Raw genomic sequence first — 24,041 nt, 5'->3', positions numbered from 1 at the left:
CATCAGCTCTGAGGAAAAGGATTCGTCCCCGAAACGCGTCAGCCATTTGACCGCACTGACATTGAGAACACCTTGCCCGCCGTTGTGGCCATTGTCATTTTTCTATGCTTTTTAGATACATGCTTCGTCTGTGAGTATGTTTTTATGATTTAATTCCTACAAGAAACCTTGGATAATACACTAGGTGTGTGCGCCACCTGTTTTCTCTCTACCCTTTACAGTATCTGCATAGGTAGTTTTTTGGTAAAAGTGAACTGTTCCTTTAAGGCAGTGGTTCTCAACCTGTGGGTTGCGACCCCTTTGGGGGTCAAATGACCCTTTCACAGGGGTCGCCTAAGACCATTGGGAAAACACACATTTCCGATGTGTAATGAGCAGCTACTGTGTAGAAAGCAGCTACTGTGTAGAAAGCAGCTACTGTGTTGAAAGCAGCAGTATTGGAGGTAAAACAACACTTCATGAATTATAATTACTGGTTAATTTTATGGTTGGGGGTCACCACAACATGAGGAACTGTATTAAAGGGTCGCGGCATTAGGAAGGTTGAGAACCACTGCTTTAAGGTAAGGTGTACAATAAACTCTTAAAATGTGTACTCTCTAGAATGGACCATATGTTTCCTTTAAAGTGCACCCATAAATGCAAAAGCTGAAGTCAATGCAGATGAGATGACATGGTTAGAGGGTACATTCGATTGAAAAAGACATACAGTGTGCCCATTAAGTTTAACAAATTAAAAATTTATTCACAATCAGAAATCTATTTTTTAAAAAGAAGACATCATAAAGAGTGGACCATTTCTTTTCAACAGGGAAATATTCCTTTTGGTAAAATATTATGTTCTCAAGGAATGCATGTTTCATATGTGGCCTTCTTTTACAAATCCCTGATCTTTGGATTTTATTTATTTGAATCTGTAGAGTTACTGCAGGAAGGCATGCACAGTATTACCTTGGTAAATGAGAGATGCCAAAAATGTAAATTTCAAACTGGATGACATACTGTATGAGGTTTCACATTCAACTTGCAAAGAACGCATAGTAGCAAGCTGATCAGGTTACACTTTGATTTGCAGTTTGGAAAGAAGAAATATCTAGAGCTCGTGGCTATGCATTAAAAGTAGTGGCATTGACACATGTACTAATAATGCCATGGCACAACTGCTTGTAGGCAGCAGGATGTTAGCAGTATTATAAGCATGGTGATGTCATATGTGAGCCGACATCTACTTTAGGAAATAAGTGCTGGCTGAAGAGCTCAAGATGTTGACTTTATTTCACAAAGGTGAGTGGATTGTGCAATGCAGTATAGTCAAACATCCTGGGAGGTTAGATAAAGTAAAAAATTATTTTTTTACTATATTGCATATATGTATCATTCTGTAACATTATAAGGGTAAGGTTAGTCCTATATCGCTAGATTTCATGTGATAGAATAGCTAGAAGAAATGGTGTGCAGTAAAGCGCATATGCTGATCGGCAAGCGGTACCCATTATTATATATATACAGTTGTGTTCAAAATAATAGCAGTCAGACATCACTAACCTGATCAATCACTGTTTTTGGTAGAAATAATATTTCTACATGGCAAATAATTTACTAGCAGGTGTAGTAGAGTAATAGAAATCCAACAGACCCAACAGTCATGACATGCATGCTGCTGATTCTGTGTAATTGAATCACTAATTGAAAAGGGCATGTTCAAAATAATAGCAGTGTGGAGTTCTATTAGTGAATAAAAACCAAGAAATAGAGAAGAACTGTGGAATGTAGTCCAATCATCCTGGGCTGGAATACCTGTTCACAGGTGCCAGAAGTTGGTTGACTCCATGCAACACAGATGTACAGCAGTTGTCAGAAACAGTGCTTATACCACTAAATATTAATTAAGTGATTCAAAGGAAAGCAAAATCTTCAAACATTTTTCAGTTTATATAGTGAATATTTGAGTTTGTAAAGAAGAATACAAACACTGCTACTTTTTTGGAACAGTCTAATATTCACTTTTCTTCAATTTTTTTTAGAGGAACAACACAAATTTGATATATTTTTCTTCATGTTTTGATTTGGAATAGAATGTGTAGTGTTCCCAATGCATTTGTGTGTATGGAAATAAAAGCTATTAGAAGGATTTTAAGCTTTATTCACTTTTCTCAACACACTGCTTTTATTTTGAACACAACTGTATATATATATATATATATATATATATATATATATATATATATATATATACAGTTGTGTTCAAAATAATAGCAGTGTGTTGAAAAAAGTGAATAAAGCTCAAAATCCTTTTAATAGCAAATAAAATTCTATTTATGTTTCAGCACACAATTTTAAACAATATGCAAATATGTTCATAAGATTTATTGGGGCTTTTAGTCTACAGCTTTTAGCTGGTTCTAAATTACTTATAGATCCCAAACCATTTAAAGCTGTGTACCTAAAGTGGCAAAAAGGCTTGCACAACACATTACAGGTTTTATGAGAACTGTTCCAGAAATATGTGGAATATTTGAAAACATGTCTACTGGGTTTAATGGCTAACAACCGGCTTATATTGATCAAAGAATAAGATCAGCTTCACAGGAGGCAGCTACTATTTTCCTACCACTTTATCTGTGATCCATCTCCAAAGCTCAAAGAATAGTGAGTATTTCTATGGGGGAACACATAACACTACCCCTGCTTCCCCACTATTCATATTATGAGGGGCATTCAAGTCAAACCGGGACTTTTAACTTTACAGGTATAAAAAGGGATGCTAGCATGGCTGTACTACACGCCGTAGTAAGTGGCAAGTGTGTCCTATTACTGCTAGGCGATGTATATGTTGCTGGCCAGTCCAGAGACCATTAATCAAGATGGCAGACAACAGTGTTAGTGAGTGCATGGAACTGCGGGTGGCGATGAAGTTTCTTGTCAACGAAGGTGTAAAATCCGCGGATATACACAGAAAACTGAACAGTACGGCGATGAGCCGCAGGAATACATTTGAATGGTGTAAACATTTCAAAGATGGCCGTACATCCGTCAGTGACAATCCCGATTGTGGTGGTTCCCAGCCCACAGCAGTCCTTCCTGTGAACATTCAGTGCATGGAATGCCTAAACCTGGATAATCGACGCATAACTGGTCGTGAAATTACACAAGATATGAATCTTTCTGTGGAAATGGTGAACACAATCATTCACAAATGTCTTAGAGTGGTTCAGGCATACTGACAAATCTTTCTATGCCGAAGCTTTCCAGGCATTAGTTAAACACTGGGATAAGTGTATAAATGTAGCAGGGGAGTATATTGAAAAATAAATGCAGTTTCCACTTCTTGAAATTTGTTCTTTTATTATATAAGCTCAAAAGTCCAGGTTTGACTTTTAATAAAATGTTATAATCGTGCTTTAACTCTTTAAAGCTCCCACTTTATTAAAATAATGGTACAATGGCACTCATAAGAAGATTGCACTTTAATGCCAGTGCACAACAGTATGTTCACTTTAAAATATCAGTATATTGCCCCCTAAAGACCTGGGAATCGGCGTCACCTCAGCATGAAGAGGCGATCATCCACTTCCAGGTTTACGCATCTAATGCAGCTTCCGTCTGACAAGTTTCATCACTATACCATGCTACTGCCATATTGATACATGATTGGTGCTTTTTGCTGAGGTGATGCTGATCCCAAGGTCTTAAGGGAGTGATATAATGATAATTTAACTATGAAACCTTAAGTGAATTTGTGGATTCAGCACAACGAATCACTTTTCGAAAAAGCGCAGCCATCAGGGATCTCTCGATGTCTAGCCATTTCCAGTCAAATAAACAGGATCCATGTGTCTCGCTTCCTTTAGGTACTTTTTCATGTGAGCCTTTGATCCTCTCTATCAAATCAAAATATCTTGTGGGATCAAATTTATTGATAGAGAGGATCCCGACCTTGCCAAATGGAAAAATTTTGTAAACTGCCAAACCTTGGAAGTGGTAAATATGTTAAGATGCCAGTGAAATGCATTTTGCCTAGGTAAAACAAAGCTTTGGCAATGTATCAAGCACCATGTATTGGATATTTGCAATTGCGATTTGGTGAGTCCTGTAGCTTGCCACAGTACTATGGGCTTGTGCTTTATGAACTTGAATAGGGTATATCCCCACCCACGTGGCAGAGATTTTGATAAGACAATTTTGCAGAGAGAATGCAAATAGATTTATAATCTAAGGACATGTGTTAAACCCGGGATAAATGAGCAGTTGAGTTATTGTAATAATTTGAGGTTGTCCATACTCTGACTTCTGGATTTAATGTCGGGTAACTCTTTTTTGATTATGTATTTTGTGTATATTGAGGTCATATTTTTTTATCCTGGGGGAACAGCCCCACCTTTAGTTCACGTGGCATAACCCAGCGGAACTGGTGGGTGCCATGGGTGGGGGGCAGGGGGTAGTTTGTGCCAGCTTATATATTGAACATATAGGCATCCTGGAAGTGCCAGGTCACCATTTTTCACATGGATGGAGTGGTTCTGTATTCTTTAGTGGTGTGAAGTAAATGGGTTGTTGTGGCTTTTTGTGTATTGGACTATTAAATTGTCCTTCTATCATATTCATTTCTAAGCACTCTTGAAGTATTAGGTCTCATGCACACAGGGTTTTTTTGCAGTCACTTCTAGGGGCGTCAGGTGTTTTTACTGCTTGTGAACGCCCCTCCTTGTTATCCCATGTGTCCATGCACACATAGACTTTTAGAAGCTTTGAGTGGCAGGGCCACTTACAGGCAAGAAAGAAAACCCAGGGCCAGTGTGTCCAGGAGCCGCAGCATTTCGGCACAAAAAGAATCACTTGATGCATGTATACTTGCCAAACACGTGTTAACGCTGGGTGCATTAGGTGCTTCAGCATTAATTCATTACAATGGCCAGAAATTATTCTGGCCAATGAAATTAACACCCAAGCACTTGACGCTTGTAAATGCACCTAAATGCTTGTAAAGTTTTAGACACTTTTACAAACATCAGATGTTTTTTTTCTACCAAAATGCTGCAGCCAAGAAGAAGAGTGTTTTAAAACATCCTGTGTTTATGAGGCCTTACCCTTCTTTCTTAGTAGCTTTTGTGTAACTTAATGCTACTGATTATGTCTTTTGCAATGCAGGGAGAGAACAAACATAGTACAACTATTTAATTGGTAAGCTTATTTATAGATGATCTATATTATTTATTTTTTGGATAGTATTGGTGGTTTTTTTTTTGTTGTTATCCTAGGAAACTTGAAACAGGGATATTTCATATACAGTATATGTTGAAACGCTCCTTTGTGCACTTTTATAGTGTAAGACCCATTCTTTACCAGGTGTTTTTTATTTTTTATATGGTTGGAGTGGTTCTGTATTCTTTAGTGGTGTGAAGTAGGTGGGTTGTTGTGGTTGTTGTGGTTTTTGTATATCGGACTTTCAACTAGTCCTTCTATCATATTTGTTTTTAAGCACTCTTGAAGTATTACCCTTGTAGGTTTTGTGTAACTTATTTTTTGGAGTATAGTTTTTGTGTATATAGATGGGGTGCTTATTTAGATATATATTCTTTTTTTCTTTTTTTTTATGATTATACTGTGGCTATTGGGTTGTTTTCTACCCTTACCTTCTACCCAAAGTTGGATGTGCTCACTTTTAGTTAGCAGTCATGTAGGTAAATCAATTCTTATTATGGGTTGTGATGTGCTTGGATTAATCACATCCTAAAAATCTAACATGCTGGTGGTACCCAAGTCGATCGGTGGGTACCATCAGCCTGCCTATACATAAATCGAATCTCAGCCAGTCCCTACTGAACTGGCTGAGATTCGAATCATCTATGGCCAGCTTAAAGGTATGTGGAGACTAGTAATCAAGATGTTTATCAGTCTATGGTTGCATTGTGGTTGACTTTTGCCAGTGTCATTACGTACAGAATGTGTTACTTTGTGCCAAACGCATGCTCTCTTGTCTGTTTAATTCAAACTAAATTTTATCTCTGCAAACGTCAATATAACTCTCATCCATCCTGCTCCTACCCATTCACAATGAAAAAAAACCTCAGAGGGAAGACTCAGGACCCAGCTAGTCGTGTGACAATGAATTCAGGCCCTCATCCAACTTCAGCTTTAAAACCCAGCTTTTGCCAAAACATTTTCTTTATACTGAAGAATGGAAATGTTGTTATTGCTCTTCATTCGGCTTAATGAAAGGTTTCCTCTTGCTCCTTGTCCCTGTAATACGTCCTGTTCTTTTACTGTCTGTATCGCTGTTGGGGAAAATGCCCCTCTCTATTTATCCCATGGAACTATATTTGATTGCATACCCAGTTATTAGACAATGATAAACTGAATTAACTTTATCATATTTGGGTGATAAAACAAACAGATTTCTAAGTTGTTTAACTCTAATGCCTGTTAAATTATATGCAAAGCCCACCTGTTGTAGTTAGCCTGGTATTGGCAGTTTATTTTCACCATATTTGCAGGAGTATCAATTTATCTGGAATGCTCATATTCACTAATTTGTAAAAACTCTAAAGTGAAAGCGGTAAAACAAAATCATACAAAAGAAGTTTTATTAAAGATTAAGAATTTTACAAATGAGAAAATCATAAAAAATTGTACACATAATAAAAACACATATTAAACAATGACAATTAAAGAAAGTTTGCTTACATTTCCTTCAAAATCCATAATTTTCAGTAGTACAGACCAGACTAAATGATTCTCTGTAAACCGCATCTCCTAAAGAAATTATTGTGCTTTTGCCTAAACAACCAGTGTTTCTAAACAACGAACAAAACTGTGCAAATATAATACATTTTAGAAAGGCAAAAAGGCTGATTGTTTATCTCAAAGCTATAGATTTGCAGCTTTTAAACAACGTAGTTACATATAACATTTTTTAGCAAAATGAAGAAGACAAAAATACAAAAAATAAAAGCCACTAATTACAGTGCATTCACCAAACACGTTTGTGATATCAGAATAATAATTTCCCTTAGCTGTTAGATGTAGAGCACTAATGGATTTGAATTAACGATGTAAACAATTCTACAAACTTGTAAAGTGTAATAACAATACTATTTGATAATTTAATTTAGTTTTATTAATGTAAAATAATATTATGCATTTCAGACTATTTTGCACTAATTTTAACTTTTTTGCCTAAAGTTTTTTATGTAATCAAAGGGTCAGTCTACTTACCGCCATATTTCACAGAGAGTCTAGATACAGGGAGATTAATTTACTAAATGCAAATTGGCTGTTCACTTTGCATGGGAATTGGCACTTTGCAAGGGAATGAATTTTCCCTTAACTTAGTGAATGCGGTGAAAATACACTTTGCAAACAATAACCAATTACGTGCATGGGAAATAAAATAAACAGTATTTTTCTATGTACATGATTGAATGATGGAAGGCAGCACAGCTTCTCCACATTAAGATAAGGGAACCCTTGCAAAGTGCAAATTCCTTTGCTGAGTGAACAGATCACTGTCTTTAGTAAAGCAACCCAAGGATCTCAGCACCTGAGTTCCCAGTTCCACCCACCTTAACTAAGCTGTGAAACAGGGTTCACAGCCTACAGTAGGAAGAATGGTGCTCTACTAGTTGGATATCTAGTGGCTGCAATTTAGGACGGAGCTGGAAGTTCCTGAGAGATATGGAAAACCAGTGAACAATGCAAAATATCTGCCTCTTTCCAAAACTGAATTTTGTAAGTGTCAAATCGGTTTGTCAAACATCTGCTTGCTTAAAAGAACCAATCCACATAAGAAAGAAATAATATAAACTTGTAACAATTGTCAACTATAATCTTGTGGGAACACATCTGATTTCCCAAAGTACTTGAGTTATTTAAACTCTTCATTATCCCAGACCCTCTGTGGACAAGGAATAGAGAATTATGTTTAAAAAGCGTTTGATTCAATGTGCACGGCACTATAAAGAAAAATTTAGTGCATTTTGATTAACAACTCCATTTTCCACATAAAAAGGGTTTCTTTTGCATGTCCTTTGTTTCTTTTAAGTTTACCTATACCTAGACTATAGCTATTGAAGCATTTATATATTATTAACATGCTGTAAAAGAACTTAAAAACAAACCCTCACTGACCTCTTTAGATGCTTGTACTGTAAAATCAATTATCTTAATTATTTTCTTTTGAAGCAAGCACTTTGCCAGTCATTTAATATAAACAAACAACAGTTGCATGTAAGCTGTCAGAAACTAAAACTTAACTCCAGATTCTCTGCTGTGATCTTTGAGAATGAATTGCTCCATTTAATAGTTACAGTGATCAGCTTGTTTTTAAGATATTTTACTGTTCGTCAATAGTATGTAAATACTCCTATATCCCTAGTCTGAGCACATATGCACTTTAAATAGCAAATCAGTGTATGGCTGGTGGCACTCTAATATTTGAAATTCAAAAATAACATTATAAAATATACATCAGTAATCTGCAGTTTGCAAAAGCACTAACCAAAACAATTTGAATATCATAGTAGCATTAAAACTGCAATTATATCCATTCTTTCCAAATTCAGTATAATTTTTAGTAATTAAAAAAAAAATTATTTCATGACAGCAAGGGAATTTATATACTCCTGTTACCTCCTTTCTTTTGCTCAAGTTATAAATGGCACGCTTTGGTAAAGCAGAACAAACAACAAAAACACTAAAAATAAAGCTTCAAACTGAGTGCAACACAAAGTAAAAAAATCAACATTTCATTTTATTTTATAAATTACCACAATTTTCTACCTCTTTTTTCCCATTTCTACAATACTTAAAAGACAAGCCCAGTGCAAAACAGTATTAAGTCATATAATTAAATCCTGTAACACTAAATTCCTTCTTATATGTGCCTGCCACATAATTGATGTGTTCTCATTTTTCAGATAATAAATAAAAGTAATTAAGCACCACAGGCAGTATGAAATGTTTTAATAAAGCTGTTTTTGGCCATAGAATATTCTGACAAATGCATTTTAATAATTACTCTTGTAAATGATTTATAGAAGAGCGTTATGACTGCATATTTAGCTGTCATTTTTGTTTTATACCTGTATGCCTACTTTAAATTATATTTTAAATCTTGATACTTCTGTGACATATTAAAATATATGGTACAATATTGGTGAAGATATCAGGCACTGAAATGTTATATGGATACATGGGTGTCCAGAATTGCATTGGTAGATGAATTTTTAATTGAATATTTAATCCTACAGATTTTACATGCAAGTAGATCTGTTATGTATATACATGCTGAAGGTGTTATGTGCATTAAAACAGCATGCAGCCCAATGTCAGAACTTATATTAGTACTTGACAGTCTGGTAAAAGGAGCATTTCTTACACATAAAAAATTAATTGAACATATAAATAAATATTATGATTAAACCTTACTAAAAAGAGACTTTGGGAAATATTTGATAGTGATTAGGTGACAGCAAAACTGGTCAAGATTAGAGGTAAAGATAATTGCTGGATTAAAGTTGCCAATTATTTTCCATTCAGTCCTATTTTTTCTTGTATTATATGTATATATATATATATATATATATTATATAGAACATATGGAAACAATTATATAATTCACCCTTTCGCATATTTCTGCTAAATGTTTGCTTTAGAGTGTTAGACTTGAGTATCAATAGTAAAATTCAAAAATTCAGGAACTATTTTAAATCATGAGATTTTCTTCATAGCAAAATATTAAATGTTCCTTTAAATATGACAATGGAAACATTTTAACATATTCTGCTTTTTCCAATCCTGCCAGCCAAAATGGTATTGGTTTGCATGGGCATGATCATTGGTAGGGAATAAAGAATGTTTTCTGTATTTTGTGAAAAAGAATGCACAATTGTGCTGGTGTTAAGAGGATTTCCAAATCAGTAAACAAAATTACTGTGGTTGTCAATGCATACACAGTATATAAGCCGTAAATAGATGTACAAAATTAAAAAGGCAACAACAGCTTGGATGAATGATATATAATCATCGATTTTCTGCTTGACACTGGTGGGTTAATTTATTTCCTTGTATAGACTATGTATGAAAATTGCAGGCAGAGATCACCTCTCCCGTAGCATGAAGCACACTGGGGACAGTTACAGTGGATATATAAAGTCTACACACCCTTGTTAAAATGTCAGGTTTCTGAGATGTAAAAAAATTAGATAAATAATTTCAGAACTTTTCCCACCTTTAATGTGACCTTTAAACTTTACAACTCAATTGAAAAACAAATTGAAATCGTTTGGGGGGAGGAGTAAACATAAAAATCTAAAATAATGTGGTTGCATAAGTGTGCACACCCACTTATAACTGGGGATGTAGCTGTGTTCAGAATTATGCAGTCACATTCATGTTAAAAAGGAGTCAGTACACACCTGCCATCATTTAAAGTGCCTCTGATTAACCCCAAATAAAGCTCAACTGTTCTAGTAGGTCTTTCCTGACATTTTCTTAGTCGCTTCCTAAAGCAAAAGCCATGATCCACAGAGAGCTTCCAAAGCATCAGAGGGATCTCATTGTTAAAAGGTATCAGTCAGGAGAATAGTACAAAAGAATTTCCAAGGCATTAGATATACCATGGAACACAATGAAGACAGTCATCATCAAGTGCAGAAAATATGGCGCAACAGTAACATTACCAAGAACTGGACGTCCCTCCAAAATTGATGAAAAGACGAGAAGAAAACTGGTCCTGGAGGCTGCCAAGAGGCCTACAGCAACATTAAAGGAGCTTCAGGAATATCTGGCAAGTACTGGCTGTGTGGTACATGTGACAACAATATCCTGTATTCTTCATGTCTGGGCTATGGGGTAGAGTGGCAAGACAGAAGACTTTTCTTACGAAGAAAAACATTCAAGCCCAGATAAATTTTGCAAAAACAGATCTGAAGTCTCCCAAAAGCATGTGGGAAAATGTGTTATCGTCTGATGAAACCAAGATTTAATTTTTTGGCCATAGTTCCAAAATATATGTTTGGTGCAAAAACAAGACTGCACATCACCAGAAGAACACCATACCTACAGTGAAGCATGGTGGTGGCAGCATCATGCTTTGGGGCTGTTTTTATTCAGCTGGAACTGGGGCCTTAGTCAAGGTAGAGAGAATTATGAATAGTTCCAAATACCAGTCAATATTGGCACAAAACCTTCAGGCTTCTGCTAGAAAGCTGAACATGAAGAGGAACTTCATCTTTCAGCATGACAATGACCCAAAGCATACATCCAAATCAACACAGGAATGGTTTCACCAGAAGATTAAAGTTTTGGAATGGCCCCCCAGAGCCCAGACTTGAATCCGATCCAAAATCTGTGGGGTGATCTGAAGAGGGCTGTGCAGAGGAGATGCCCTCGCAATCCGACAGATTTGGAGTGTTTTTGCAAGGAAGAGTGGGCAAATGTTGCCACGTCAAGATGTGCAATGCTGATGGACTCATACCCAAAAAGGCTGATTCCTGTAATAAAATCAAAAGGTGCTTCAATAAAGTATTAGTTAAGGGTGTGCACACTTCTGCAACCATATCATTTTAGTTTTTTATTTTTACTTCCCTCCACCTAAAAGATTTCAGTTTGTTGTTCAACTGAGTTGGACAGTTTATAGGTCACATTAAAGTTGGAAATATTTCTGAAATGATTTATCTTTGTCTCATTTTTTTACATCACAGAAACCTGACATTTTAACAGGGGTGAGTAGACGTTTTATATCCACTATATACAATGTATATGTGCAGAAATTGAGTAACTTATGAGCTCTAGTAAAAATACCTAACTGTTTAGAATATAAATTGGTAAACCAGGCTGTTATGCTGCAGACAATGCAAACATTGTTAACAGTTAAGTACTGCAGATAATGCAAACAGCCAAATATAAATTGTAAAAAAAATAAAAAATTTACATTAATTGAATGAGAAAGCTTTATGAATACCTGGTAGGGTATGTTCACCTGTCCCTCTGGTAGAAGAGTCGAAGTAGATTGGGCACAAGCACAAAATTTACTACCAGGTCTCTGTGTCTCTTACAATATAGCCTGCCAAGTCAGTGGTCAAGTCACTTACCTCTGTGGCCTTATCCATGGTACCATTGGGCTCTATTTTATTTTACCAATAATGGAAGTCCTGCTTAAAGGATAAGTTCACCTTTGGGAACATGTTATGTTATACCTGTTTTTAGGGTGGAATATGTAACATGTTACTGCTTCTGCAAATCTTGCCCTGATCCCCCCCTCGCTGTGACAGCAGGTTAGACATATTCTCCCAGCAAACGCTCTCACAATTTGAAAAAAGTGTAGCTGTGCAGGGCTCCACCCACATGGCTGCATCATTTATTCATAGAATTCTGTGAATGATTAAATTACAACTATTGACAGCCGTTGCAGCGGATGGCTTGTCGTTTTCAATAAACCATGAGGGTGCTGGTATACATCCTCATAGTTCATTGATTCTTCCAGAACTGAAGTAACTGCCTACCCATATTGGAAGTATGGGCAGGCAGCTACTACAGTCTGCAGGAGCCTGACATTACTTTCTAGGCTCCTAAGGAAAAAAAATGGTAAATGCACTTATCCTTTTAATGGAAAGTAAAGCAGTGAAGTATGAGCAGTTAATGGGGGAGTCATCAGTGCTTTACTTAAATTAATGTGTGGTGATAGGTTTTGTAACAGAGATATACAAATAAATCAATATATCATTCTTAAAGGGTATCTGTTCATATATTACCCACACTGGCCTTTAGACAGCAGGACTGGATATTTTAAAGTCCAGTATATAGTTAGCTAAATAATTTTAAACAGTTATCAAGCACAGATTGCTTGAAGAATAAAATGAAAACATGAGAAGTCATAGACAAAATATTTGCTGTGATTGTATAGCATGTTAGTGTGCTATGCAAAGCATGGGTTTTAGGGGAAGCATAGGAGCGCGGTGGAATATTATCTGATTAGAAATAAACAAAAGTGACTGGAATTACCAATTTGAACATCAAACAGTACAGACTATTGGTTGTAGAGTAATGTTGGTCATACATGGGTAGCTATTTCATTGACAATGATGAGTGATGACCTCTGCCCATCCTAGAAGAACTCAAATCTCATTGAACCTTCTGCCTGATTCAGCTAAAGGAGACAGTGACAGTGTTTTTCCTTTTCTCTGCAGACACAAGAATAACCAACTAACATTTCCAGCATGTTAAAATCTCTGCAAAAAACAAACACTTCCAAAGATCAAAAGCACTTTTTTTACTGCAACTTGACATGACCCGAATGATGCAAATGATAAATCATTCATATGGATTGCTTTCATTGTGCTGTGTATTGTCAGCCTGAGCAGAATGCCAAGCTCATGTTTACTTTGGAGACCACATATCTGAACAGAGGATCCCTACAGGGTCCCCTCTCTCTCCTCATTTAGGGCTCAATCACACCAACCCACAGGCTAAAATACGAGTGCACTGGTGTACACTGTTTAGAATTAGTGACGGGCAATGCAATAAATTCTTTCAAGGCATCACACTGTTTATTTTTTTTTACTTTATTGAAGCATCATAAAACAATTCATTCAAAGTCTAAGCATGGCAGTGTGTTGCAATGCATTGTGTTGCAATTTTATGCTGCACTACATTTTGATGCAGCATTATAGTGTGGACAGAGCACATAGAAAGCAAATGTGTTCTATGTGCCCTTGCCTTAAACCTGCTTTGATTTATGCAGATCAATGCAGTTCAAATAACATGGTGAGAATATGTCATGGTGTTTTTTTTTTTGCTTTATAGTCCTACTCAAACTAATTGTGCTCTACCTTAGTTCAGACAATATGGTTTGTCTAACAGGAAGCTCAACCCTTTCAAGCTTTCTTCCCACAAGGCAGATTTTTGCTTTTAAAACTACAATAATTTAAGTGTATTTTATTTCAACTTTTTTTCAGAGTTTGTAAACAGATATTTACTATCTATCTGTATACCTATGAAGTGAACAGACCCCAATATTTAACCCCATTGTATTTTAGGCCTCATGGACACAGGGCATTTGCTTTTCTCCTTTGAATGGTAGAACTCCTTGAAGGCGAAAAGCTGTTAATAAAAGTGCCTAAAGCCGTGTATTGCACATGCATTTAAGTGTGTCAAGCACTTGAGCATTATTGGATTCCATTGGCCAGAATATTAATTTATTCTGGCCATTAGAATACATTACCACTCACACTCGCCAAAACACACCTAGCATTAGTTGCATTTAGATGTGTCAAGTGTTTTTTTCTGCTTAAAAGCTCATCTCCTGAACGTGCTTTTGATGTTGTTTCAGCCTTTAAACGCTCCTCTTCTAATATACCTGTAAATGCCTATGTCTACATGGACATATAGGCTAACATAGATGTGCTTTTTACAGGATGAAAACACTAAATGCCTGTAAAAGAGGCATTTTTAAGCTCTGTGTGCAAGAGCCTTTATATCTAATGTAGATAGCCTAATTCTATCTATTTCACACCATGCAATATATAATAGATAATAACACTTTTGTAACCTGCTGGTCATGTAATATGCCATGTCACCAATCTCCCTCCTCCTTAGGATAGCCATACACAGAATTTTCTTGATCAGCCCATGGATGCAGTCACTGTTCCCCTAAAAATTTCCCACTGTGCCAAGTTAATTTTTAAATCAACAGGGGCACTCGCGGCTCTAGCGTTGGCCTATTCAGAAGGAATCAGCTGAAATTCAAGCTCTAGCACTGGATGGTATGACCATTGTGTATGAAGCATAAGACTGGAGCTCCAGAATTCAGAGATTACAAGCCACATGTTGGACAAATATCATCACCTCTGCTATATGTGTTTTATCATAATGTGATGCACTATGGTTTAGTACAACTCCAATTTATTCTTAAAAATATATATTATATATTTCTGACAAGCCTTGCGCTCTAGCAACCTGAGCTCCAATGTGTCTCCTCAGGCCACGTCAGTACAAGAATAACATCACAGCAACAAAGCACATTTCAACGGGGGACAAATAGGAGAAGACAGTAGAGCCCCTACTCTTACCAGATATTCCTGTGCAACCTTGTTCTGCCGAGGTAAGAGAATTTTACATTATGATGTTGTTTTCCCCTTTATTGACTTGTGGGTACCTGCAAAACTTATGAAAGGGGATATTGTTGTGTGTTTTCTAAGAAGTAGCTTGATCACATATTGAACTTTATGCCACAGTTTACTTTCAGAACGTCATAATGTTTTATTATTACAGGAAAGGGAGCTTATGAAGCGCAGGAAAAAAAAAGGTTCTAATAAGGTAGGGGGGCTTTAGAACTCAAGTATCTGTATCCGGTAATCAACAAAATTTTATGTACAATACAACTGGCAAATTAATAGATACATATTAAAGCAGCTTAATAACTGGAAGAAAAATCTGATTGAAATTGGTTGTATCTGTCTCTAGCATCCATAAAAGTCGAAGTTCAACACCTAGTATTATGCAAGAACAATCTATATATTATTATCTGTAATCTGCACTTTTTAGAGTTTAAATATATGTACAGGATAATTTCTCATAAAAAGCAGCTTACAAATAGCATCAACATTTAACTTAGAGATGTGTGCATATGTGCTTTTTAAGGCCAACTAATAACAAAGAACATCATACAACCAAAACTGCCCATATAGAGCTACATGGATACTTACTGCTATATGCCAGGCATTATTAACAGAGACTTACAAATCAATAAAAAAGGTTATATTGAAAATGAACCCTCTGAAAATGTGTATGCACTCCAACTCTTAATGGTCTCTACATACTGTATAAAACATCTTCAGGCTAGAGTCAATTGTTGTTTGAGGTGGTTGTAGATGCCAATAAGTACTTTCCCCATTTAAAGACCTTTCACATCATAGTTGTGCCTTAAGTGTCGGTGTGGCTGATTTATTAAAAGAGCAAAGGATGATCACATCGCAAGGGAATTTTCACTTACTGTACTTCGGTAAATGTGCGAAAATTCATATTAAAAAGAAAATCCAATCACTGGCAAGGAAACAAAAAAAAATTCCAGTAAGCCAGGTGAAAATTCCCTTGCCAAGTGAAAATTTACTTTGCAAGGTGGATAGGCTTGTTCCTTTAGTAAAACAGTGGGAACTGATGTCTGTCACAGGTCATGAATGTGCTTTGAGAGAACACTTACATACTGGAGTCAGAAAGTGGTAAAAACAAGGCCTCTATAATAACAAAGGGACAGTTTCAGAGGTTTGGAAGTATAATTCCTAACCTGCTTTGAACTTTAAGGCAGACACTTTCACAAGACATGCATATTTTAGTGAATGACAATTTACTCAATTTACCAATCTTTAACACCTGCCTAAGGCACTCTATTTTCAGCCACGTGACTGTGATTTTCAAATTACATTGGCCTCAACTGAAAATAACTGTCACTTTTTTTGACAATAAAGATACTTATCCTGGTGTGTTAGCTTTATGAATTGAGCCTTGTTGTCAATGCATGCAGTGATTTTGCATAAAATAAAAAATAAGTGCACAGAAACATTTCACCCTTCTCCCTCCTCCCCACAGGTTCTAGGAATACTAAGAGGAAGACTAGAACATCCAGAATCCAATGCAGTTGCAAATGGCAAACAATCAGCTTCTATCTTTCATTTTCAAAGCGTAACTAAAAAAGCTGAATTGCTCAACTAGAAGCTGATTGGTTACTATCTAGATTCTATCTGCTCCAGTTTTAGTAAATGCTATCCACAGTGTATTGTTTTAAAATAGTAGGAAGTATTCCTAAATCAACAAGTCATAAAGGGTTACCTACAACTCTAAAATGCAGAATGTTGATCCACAGATTGCTTATAGAGGCCAGGAAGGATTAACATAAAATATAAACAGGAACACATTTTATAAGGATCTTTGCTTTCCTCTGACTCAATTAAGGTTTTTGAGGGTTACTTGTTTATTTTCTCTTTGAGACTGGACTCTGTAGACAAGTCTTTCTTCAACTAAACCATTTATTTTCACTACAAAGATGCTCCTATTCTTTAAATCTCCTTTGGCATGTTAATGGCTCTCATCATATGTCCTATTGTACATGAATGTATATTTTCTGAAATGTGTCTGTATTATTGTAAACAATACTTTAAATTTTTTCAATCATTTTCATGTTCTAAGCATGTTTTTGTTTTCCTATATTTAGTACAATGAGGTGTACAGTTTGTACAATTTATAGTCAGATTCTGTAATACTCTTAGCCTTGGGGTGAACATTGTCGATAGTGAAACTGCCAGGCTATTAAATGGTTAATCAGGGTGAGATTTGAAGCACCCATTGGAAAATCTTTTTTGCAACCAGATGCAGAATTCCCTTTTTATAGATAAAAGGGAACAGATACTTTACCACACATGAACTGCATATGCATAAGGGTAAAATCAGGGAGAAGATTGGCAAGATGTTATGGCAATAAAAAAACAAGATTGAAGATGAGTTATCCAGCTTTGTCTTTGAATTTTCAGTTGTTTTCATATTGACTTCAGAAAATAAGTCACTTTTAAAACTGAATACCATATATACCATATAAAGTGAAATTAAAAGTGTCTGAGTAGAGAAAAAAAGTGTTTTGGGGTAGGTTTTAGAGGAAAACCCTTATGCTTCTTTTAGACACTGCAGTGATAAACTGGAAACAGATGATTATTTTACACTGTAAAGTAAAAATGAAAACAAAAATGTAAACACATTAAACTGCCTTCTGAAAATGGAACAAACATAACATACTGCACATAATACATTACAATCTATCACACTTTGACATCTCTTAAACCACACTTACAAATATGAAAAACATACTGTCTAATAAACAAACCAAATATATATTTTTGAGCAGCATAGCTTTGCAATACTGAATGTACAACAAATGTATTGATATAAAAGAAAATAAAAAACAAAAATGTATACAAATTCACCAAAATCTTTGGTACCAAAATTAAGGGCACCTATGTTAAGACAGAAAATCTCCAAATACACTTAACTTGTAAATGCCTTTTTTCACAGCAACAATATGGCTGTTTTGAGGCTCAGACTTTACTAATGACTTAAAAAGGCTTCAAGCTGTTTCGAAAGCATAACTGTCTACTTTTCAGTACATTCAGTACATTTTTTGTTGCTCAGAGAAATTCTGCATTATGTAATACTAAAACATGAAATAAAAACTGGACCATTCTGCTGAACATATAGTTAAAGTGGATCATTCACCCAGACATTTGAGAGGCAATTTTTAAGTCCTGCAAACAAGTATTCAGCCAATGAATGCATTTGAAACAGCAAGTCTTGAGTTCAGAAGCAGAATTGTGAGCACTACCAAAATGGAGAAGGTTGAGTGTCACTTCTGCTCTCCCTATCCTAAAAAACAATAAGCACTCAACAGAAGCATCAATAGGTCAGTAGTATCCACTAAAAAGTTTGGTATGGGACACAACAGGGTATCCCAAAAGTCATCTAGCTTTTAAGCATTAACAAGACAAAGTCTAATATTCAGAAGCCTAAATGAGAGCACAACCAAAATGGAGAAGGCTGAATACCACTTCTGCTCTTCCTATCCAAACAAACAAATTATGCCAGTAATATCAACTAATGAGTTTAATTTGGGACACTATAGGTATTCCAGAATTCCCCCAGTGTTTGAAGCTCTATCACAGCTGTGACCACTTTATACCTTGCTTGTTTTGGCTAGAGTAGGGAAGGGTCAGAACCCCTGTCTATGTCCTATGGGTCTAGCTGGCTATTCTGAAGAAACAGAAAATGATGGAAAATCCCAAATTGTACCTAAAGCAGGAATAAAGGGATTATTTTCCAACGGGACATTGTTCTAGGGACAACTAAGTAGAGCACTTCCCTCTCTGTATTGTATTTATACAACTTGCAAAGTTTTATGCACAATTACAGCTTGTTATTCAGCCATATCTATGTATAGCAAATCACCTAAACACATAAACCAAATATGATGTTTGTTGTGTTCCTCTAATTTCCAAACATGTATTAATTTTGCTACTATATGTCCTGCTTTTAATACCTGCTAGGAGAATCCACAGACACCTTCTTTCCTAGAGTGAAAAAGCTTACTCAGCTTCAGCGTTGTCACCCTTCCCTGTGGACCCCAAGCTGGACTGCAAGTAGCACACACTTCAGCTACTGCCACCACCTACCATAACTGCAACAGTGAAAATGTCATATCCTGCTGCTACTGCAGTGTCAAAGATTTTCATAAATAGTCTACAGGTGTACCACGCACAGGGACAAATTAAATGACACAAGAGTACATTGCTTGACTTTAATTCTACTTTAGGTTACAAAACACTGACTATGCACTTTCTTTTATGAAATTCAATCCCCAGATTGAAGAGCTCCAACTCTGAAATACAAACTTACTAACCTTCACACTCTTTAGAACCCATTCCTCCAAAAACAGACTGCAATATTGATAGCATAAATGTTAGTTATTTCAAGATAATGGTGTCTTGCATTGTCTGGGTGATAAGTCCACTTTAAATAAAATTCAGTAAAGTTCTTTACAGAAGGCAAACACAACATTCATAGTTGTCATTTTTAACTCCTTTTCTTCTGTGACACATGGCCTGACTCAAATTACTACCAACATAAGTTCAGAACACTATTGATACTGGCAGTAAAATGTGATTGAGTGTATTAACCCTCAAAGCCATGCTAAGATCTATATTAACCAATCTATTTGTCTATTCTAGTTCATAGCATTCATATCTGTTTCTAATCTACAAAAAAGTTTAGAAAAATTACAAATTTATCATACAAGGGCAATCAAAAGGATGAGACCAATAGCATCATGTTAAGCCAAGTGAATACAAATTTCCAAACGTGAATGTAAACTAGGTGCCAGCAGTTTTTCAAATGCCACTGTGCATCACTCAGATCTGGTCTGCTCTTCCAGGGATCCATTACATGTATAAGGGATTCATCTCTTTCTTTTAATCCATGGTGATTGCATTTGTTTTGTAAACATGATTTGAACATTCATGTTTTCTATTAAAATGTGGCACTTACTTCATTCAAACTTCCTATAGTAGCTTAGTTTATAGCACCTGGCACCCAACTGATCATCTAGTAACAGTAATCCAGCTTCAAGCGTGGGTTTTAAGGAGTAACACTATTTTATATCCTTTAAAAAGAGCACAGCTCCAAAATATCCTAAAAATATCTCAAGTGAGATTGTGTAACTTGTTACATTTCAGAAACTGTTATTGCTGTTCACACTTTCCAGTTGTCAGTTTCAATGCTCCTTTATTATGTAATAAATTCAGTGTCTTGAATTCCAGTGGCATCCTATGAGGGCCAGCGTTTGAAAAATATTTATATTTCAGCTCATCGTAATAATGATATTTTACTATATTTCCATAAATATCCTTGGGAAAGGGCCAGAATCCATACAGATGAATTTCATCACAAAACCGCGTTGCCAAGGTGTACATCAGAAGGCCAGTGCTTGGTCTCTTGATTTGTACTTTGTTTGTTAGCCAGTACCTGGAAAGAGAAAAATAAATGGGTTTTGAATACTGATGATTAATTATTCACAAACACAGCATACTTGATAATCTTTGTAATTGTTTTGGGGTCTAGCTGTTTCTGTATATTATAGCTGGACTGATCTGAAGGAGAGTAGGTGCAACAGGTGTAATATCTAAATTAGTGTCTCAACCTCTTTCAGTAAAGGCACACTTTACAATTATGGACAGTCCTGAGGCACACTTTAAAATTATGGACAGTCCCGAGGCACCCCATTCTAGAATGGAGTGCCTCAAGACTGTCCATAATTTTAAAAGGGCACCCCATTCTAAAATGTGAAAAACTATTCTAATATTTTTATATAACGCAGCAACATCCACACATGTAGGACACCCAACATTAGAGGTGATTTATTCTTCCAAAGCAAATACACCTTAGCACACTGGTACTGACTAGTATTCCATTGTTTCTCTTCTCCCTCAGGTTTTCTCCATGACAGAGCTAATGTGACCCCAGCACTTATGGAGAGGGGCAGGGGAGGGTCAAACTAGGATGCTGTGCAGGCAGCTGATATCCTCCTTATCAACTGATGATGTCATTGGTTGTCAGGACGCTGGCGGCTAGAAGGTTGTAATGGTGGACAATAGTTGTTTTGCTCCTCCTAGCTGTCAAAGTCCTGTATAGCTGTTTAAGGGTTTTTATAAACCTTTATGGGACTCCACATGGATTTTTTTCTTAATAAGGTGCTAACCCTTTAAGAGAAAAATAAACAGCATGAGATTCCCCAAAAAGCCCCTATCCACTTGGATGGCCTGAAAAGCGAACATGTGACCATCTATCTCCTGAACGATACCAGGCCACATATCCTCCACACTAAGAGGGTACCTTGAAGGGCAAGCAGCAAATAGTAAATACAAACACCACAAAACGTAATACAAAACAAAAAGTCCCCTGATGGAAATCCAACATCCTTCATGTCGTCTGGGGATGTAGATGCATGTCAATCACAATGACCCACCCACACAATGACACACTGCACTCAACATTGTTTACCCACTGCTACTCCTATCGGAAATGACAGATCCCAGCTTCTGTATTGGCTATAGTGATCATATTTAGTCGATGACAACACCCAGGATCTCTGCCGCCTTGTTCATAAACAGAAGCCAGCAGGCATCTGTCATTTATAGGTGGTAGTGCTACCAACATAGATAGCAGGTCCCAGCAGCTGTTTGTAAAAACAAAATGTCACTTTTAAGGCTCCTTTCACTTGGAGCGGAGTCAGGAGTCAACTCTGATCAGCAGGGGATCTGCTCACAAGATTAGAATACCATGGACTTCAATAGGGTTTGGTGCTATGCTCAGGTTTTCGCTGGTTTCACTGAACCTGCTATGAACCAAATGTTGCCAGGTTTGTTCATCCTTAAAGCGGAGTTCTACCTAAAAAAAAGTCAGCAGCTACAAAAACTGTAACTGCTGACTTTTAAATACAGTCACTTAGCTGTCCCTCAGTCCAGCGGTGTCCTCACCACTGCTGGTTTCACCGGCCGTCTTCTCTCCCTGGTGCCATCATCTTCAGTGTGGGCACCTGGCTGTGACAATTGGTGGCTTCACAGCAGGGTACCCACTGCGCATGCAGGAGAAGCTTTGTGCTTTGTGAAGGGCTCCGTAGTCTTCTGGGACCGGTTACGTGTTCCAGAAGACTGCGGGGAGGAGGGGGGGGCGGGGGAGGACAACATCCGCTTGCTTCCGATCGCAGCGGAAGTTGGAGCAGGTACCTGTCAGATTTGGGTACCCGCTCCCTAAACCCCAAAGGTGCCAATCCATATTGGGGAGCGGGGGACAAAGGCTTAAAGCGGAACTTCCCCTTTTAGGTGGAGCTCCGCTTTAACTAGGTACATGCACATTTAGAGATTTCTCCAAAGCTTTCATTGATAAAACTGCATCTGTATCTGAAGAGTGGGTTGGGAAAACTTTAGGCAGGATTTTTATTTGATCACCTCTTGTAAGTACACTTTGCTTTAGTTAAGATGGTGACAACTATTATTCCTTGTCTAATGTTGAAGTAAGCACTGCAAGCATTTATCTTAAACATGGATGCATCGACATACATAACACATATTGTCGATTGTACAATAAGATAGCTATATATACAGTGCATATATATATATATATATATATATATATATATAAACAGATTACTATTAAAGACAAATGTAAACAGAATCCCCCTATGATATTTATCAGCCATAAAAATTACTATAACTATACAAATTAAGCAATGTATTGAATACACCATGTTCCAAATTATTATGCAAATTCTATTTAAGTGTCACAAAGATTAAATATTTTGTTTTTCAGTTTAACTCATGGATGGCATTGTGTCTCAGGGCTCTTTTGATCACTGAAAACAATCTCGGACACCTGTGATAATTATATTGGCCAGTGAGCCCAATTTAAGGAAAAACTACTAAAGGACGGTGTTCCACATTATTAAGCAGAGCACCATTTTCAAGCAAAATGGGGAAGAAAAAGGATCTCTCTGCTGACAAAAAGAGTGCAATAGTTCAATGCCTTGGACGAGGTATGAAAACATTAGATATTTCATGAAAACTTAAGCGTGATCATCGCACTATTAAGAGATTTGTGGCTGATTCAGAGCATAGACGGGTTCGTGCAGATAAAGGCATATTGAGGAAGATTTATGTCAGATCCATGCATCGGATCAAGAGAGCAGCTAATAAAATACCATTACATAGCAGCAAACAGATATTTGAAGCTGCCGGTGCCTCTGGAGTCCCACGGACATCAAGGTGTAGAGTCCTCCAGAGTCTTGCAACTGTGCATAAACCTTCTATTCGGCCACCAATAACCAATGCTCACAAGCAGAAACGGCTGCATTGGGCAGAAAAATACATGAAGACTAATTTGCAAACAGTCCTGTTCACTGGTGAGTGCCGTGCAACCTTGGATGGTCCAGATGGATAGAGTAGTGGATGGTTGGTGGACGGTCGGTCACCCTGTTCCAACAAGGCTGCAATGTCAGCAAGGCGGTGGTGGAGTCATGTTTTGGGCTGGAATCATGGGAACAGAGCTGGTCAGCCCCTTTAGGGGCCCCGAAGGTGTAAAGATGACCTCTGCAAAGTATGTGGAGTTTATGACTGATCACTTTCTTCCCTGGTACAGAAGGAAGAACTATGTTTTCCGTAATAAAGTCATCTTCATGCATGACAATGCACCATCTCATGCTGCAAAGAATACCTCTGCATAAATGGCTGCTATGGGGATAAAAGAAGAGAAAGTCATGGTGTGGCCTCTATCCTCCCCTGACCTCAATCCTATTGTGAATCTTTGGAGCATCCTCAAGCAAAAGATCTATGAGGGTGGGAGGCAGTTTACATCCAAACAGCAGCTCTGGGAGGCTATTCTGAAATCTTGCAAACAAATTCAAACAGAAACTGTCCAAAAGCTCACAAGTTCAATAGATCCAAGACTTGTGAAGC

General features: G+C 36.9%; 1 protein-coding gene across 1 annotated transcript in view; it reads right to left on the bottom strand.

The window, feature by feature from the left end:
- Positions 1–6,567: 6,567 nt before the first annotated feature.
- Positions 6,568–24,041, bottom strand: part of ST8SIA4 (ST8 alpha-N-acetyl-neuraminide alpha-2,8-sialyltransferase 4) — a 221,763-nt gene continuing 204,289 nt past the window's right edge. The window contains exon 5 of the mRNA XM_089679115.1: positions 6,568–20,556. Within this exon, the coding sequence (XP_089535241.1) occupies positions 20,274–20,556 (283 nt within the window). The 3' untranslated portion in view covers positions 6,568–20,273. The remainder of the gene's footprint in view (positions 20,557–24,041) is intronic.

This window comes from Staurois parvus, unplaced genomic scaffold (assembly GCF_062004578.1).
Source record: "Staurois parvus isolate SC_StPar_1 unplaced genomic scaffold, SC_StPar_1.0 ptg000218l, whole genome shotgun sequence".
NCBI classification, from domain to species: Eukaryota; Metazoa; Chordata; class Amphibia; order Anura; family Ranidae; genus Staurois; species Staurois parvus.
The sequence above is the reverse complement of the archived record's forward strand: the minus strand, read 5'-3'. Positions and strand labels throughout refer to the sequence as shown.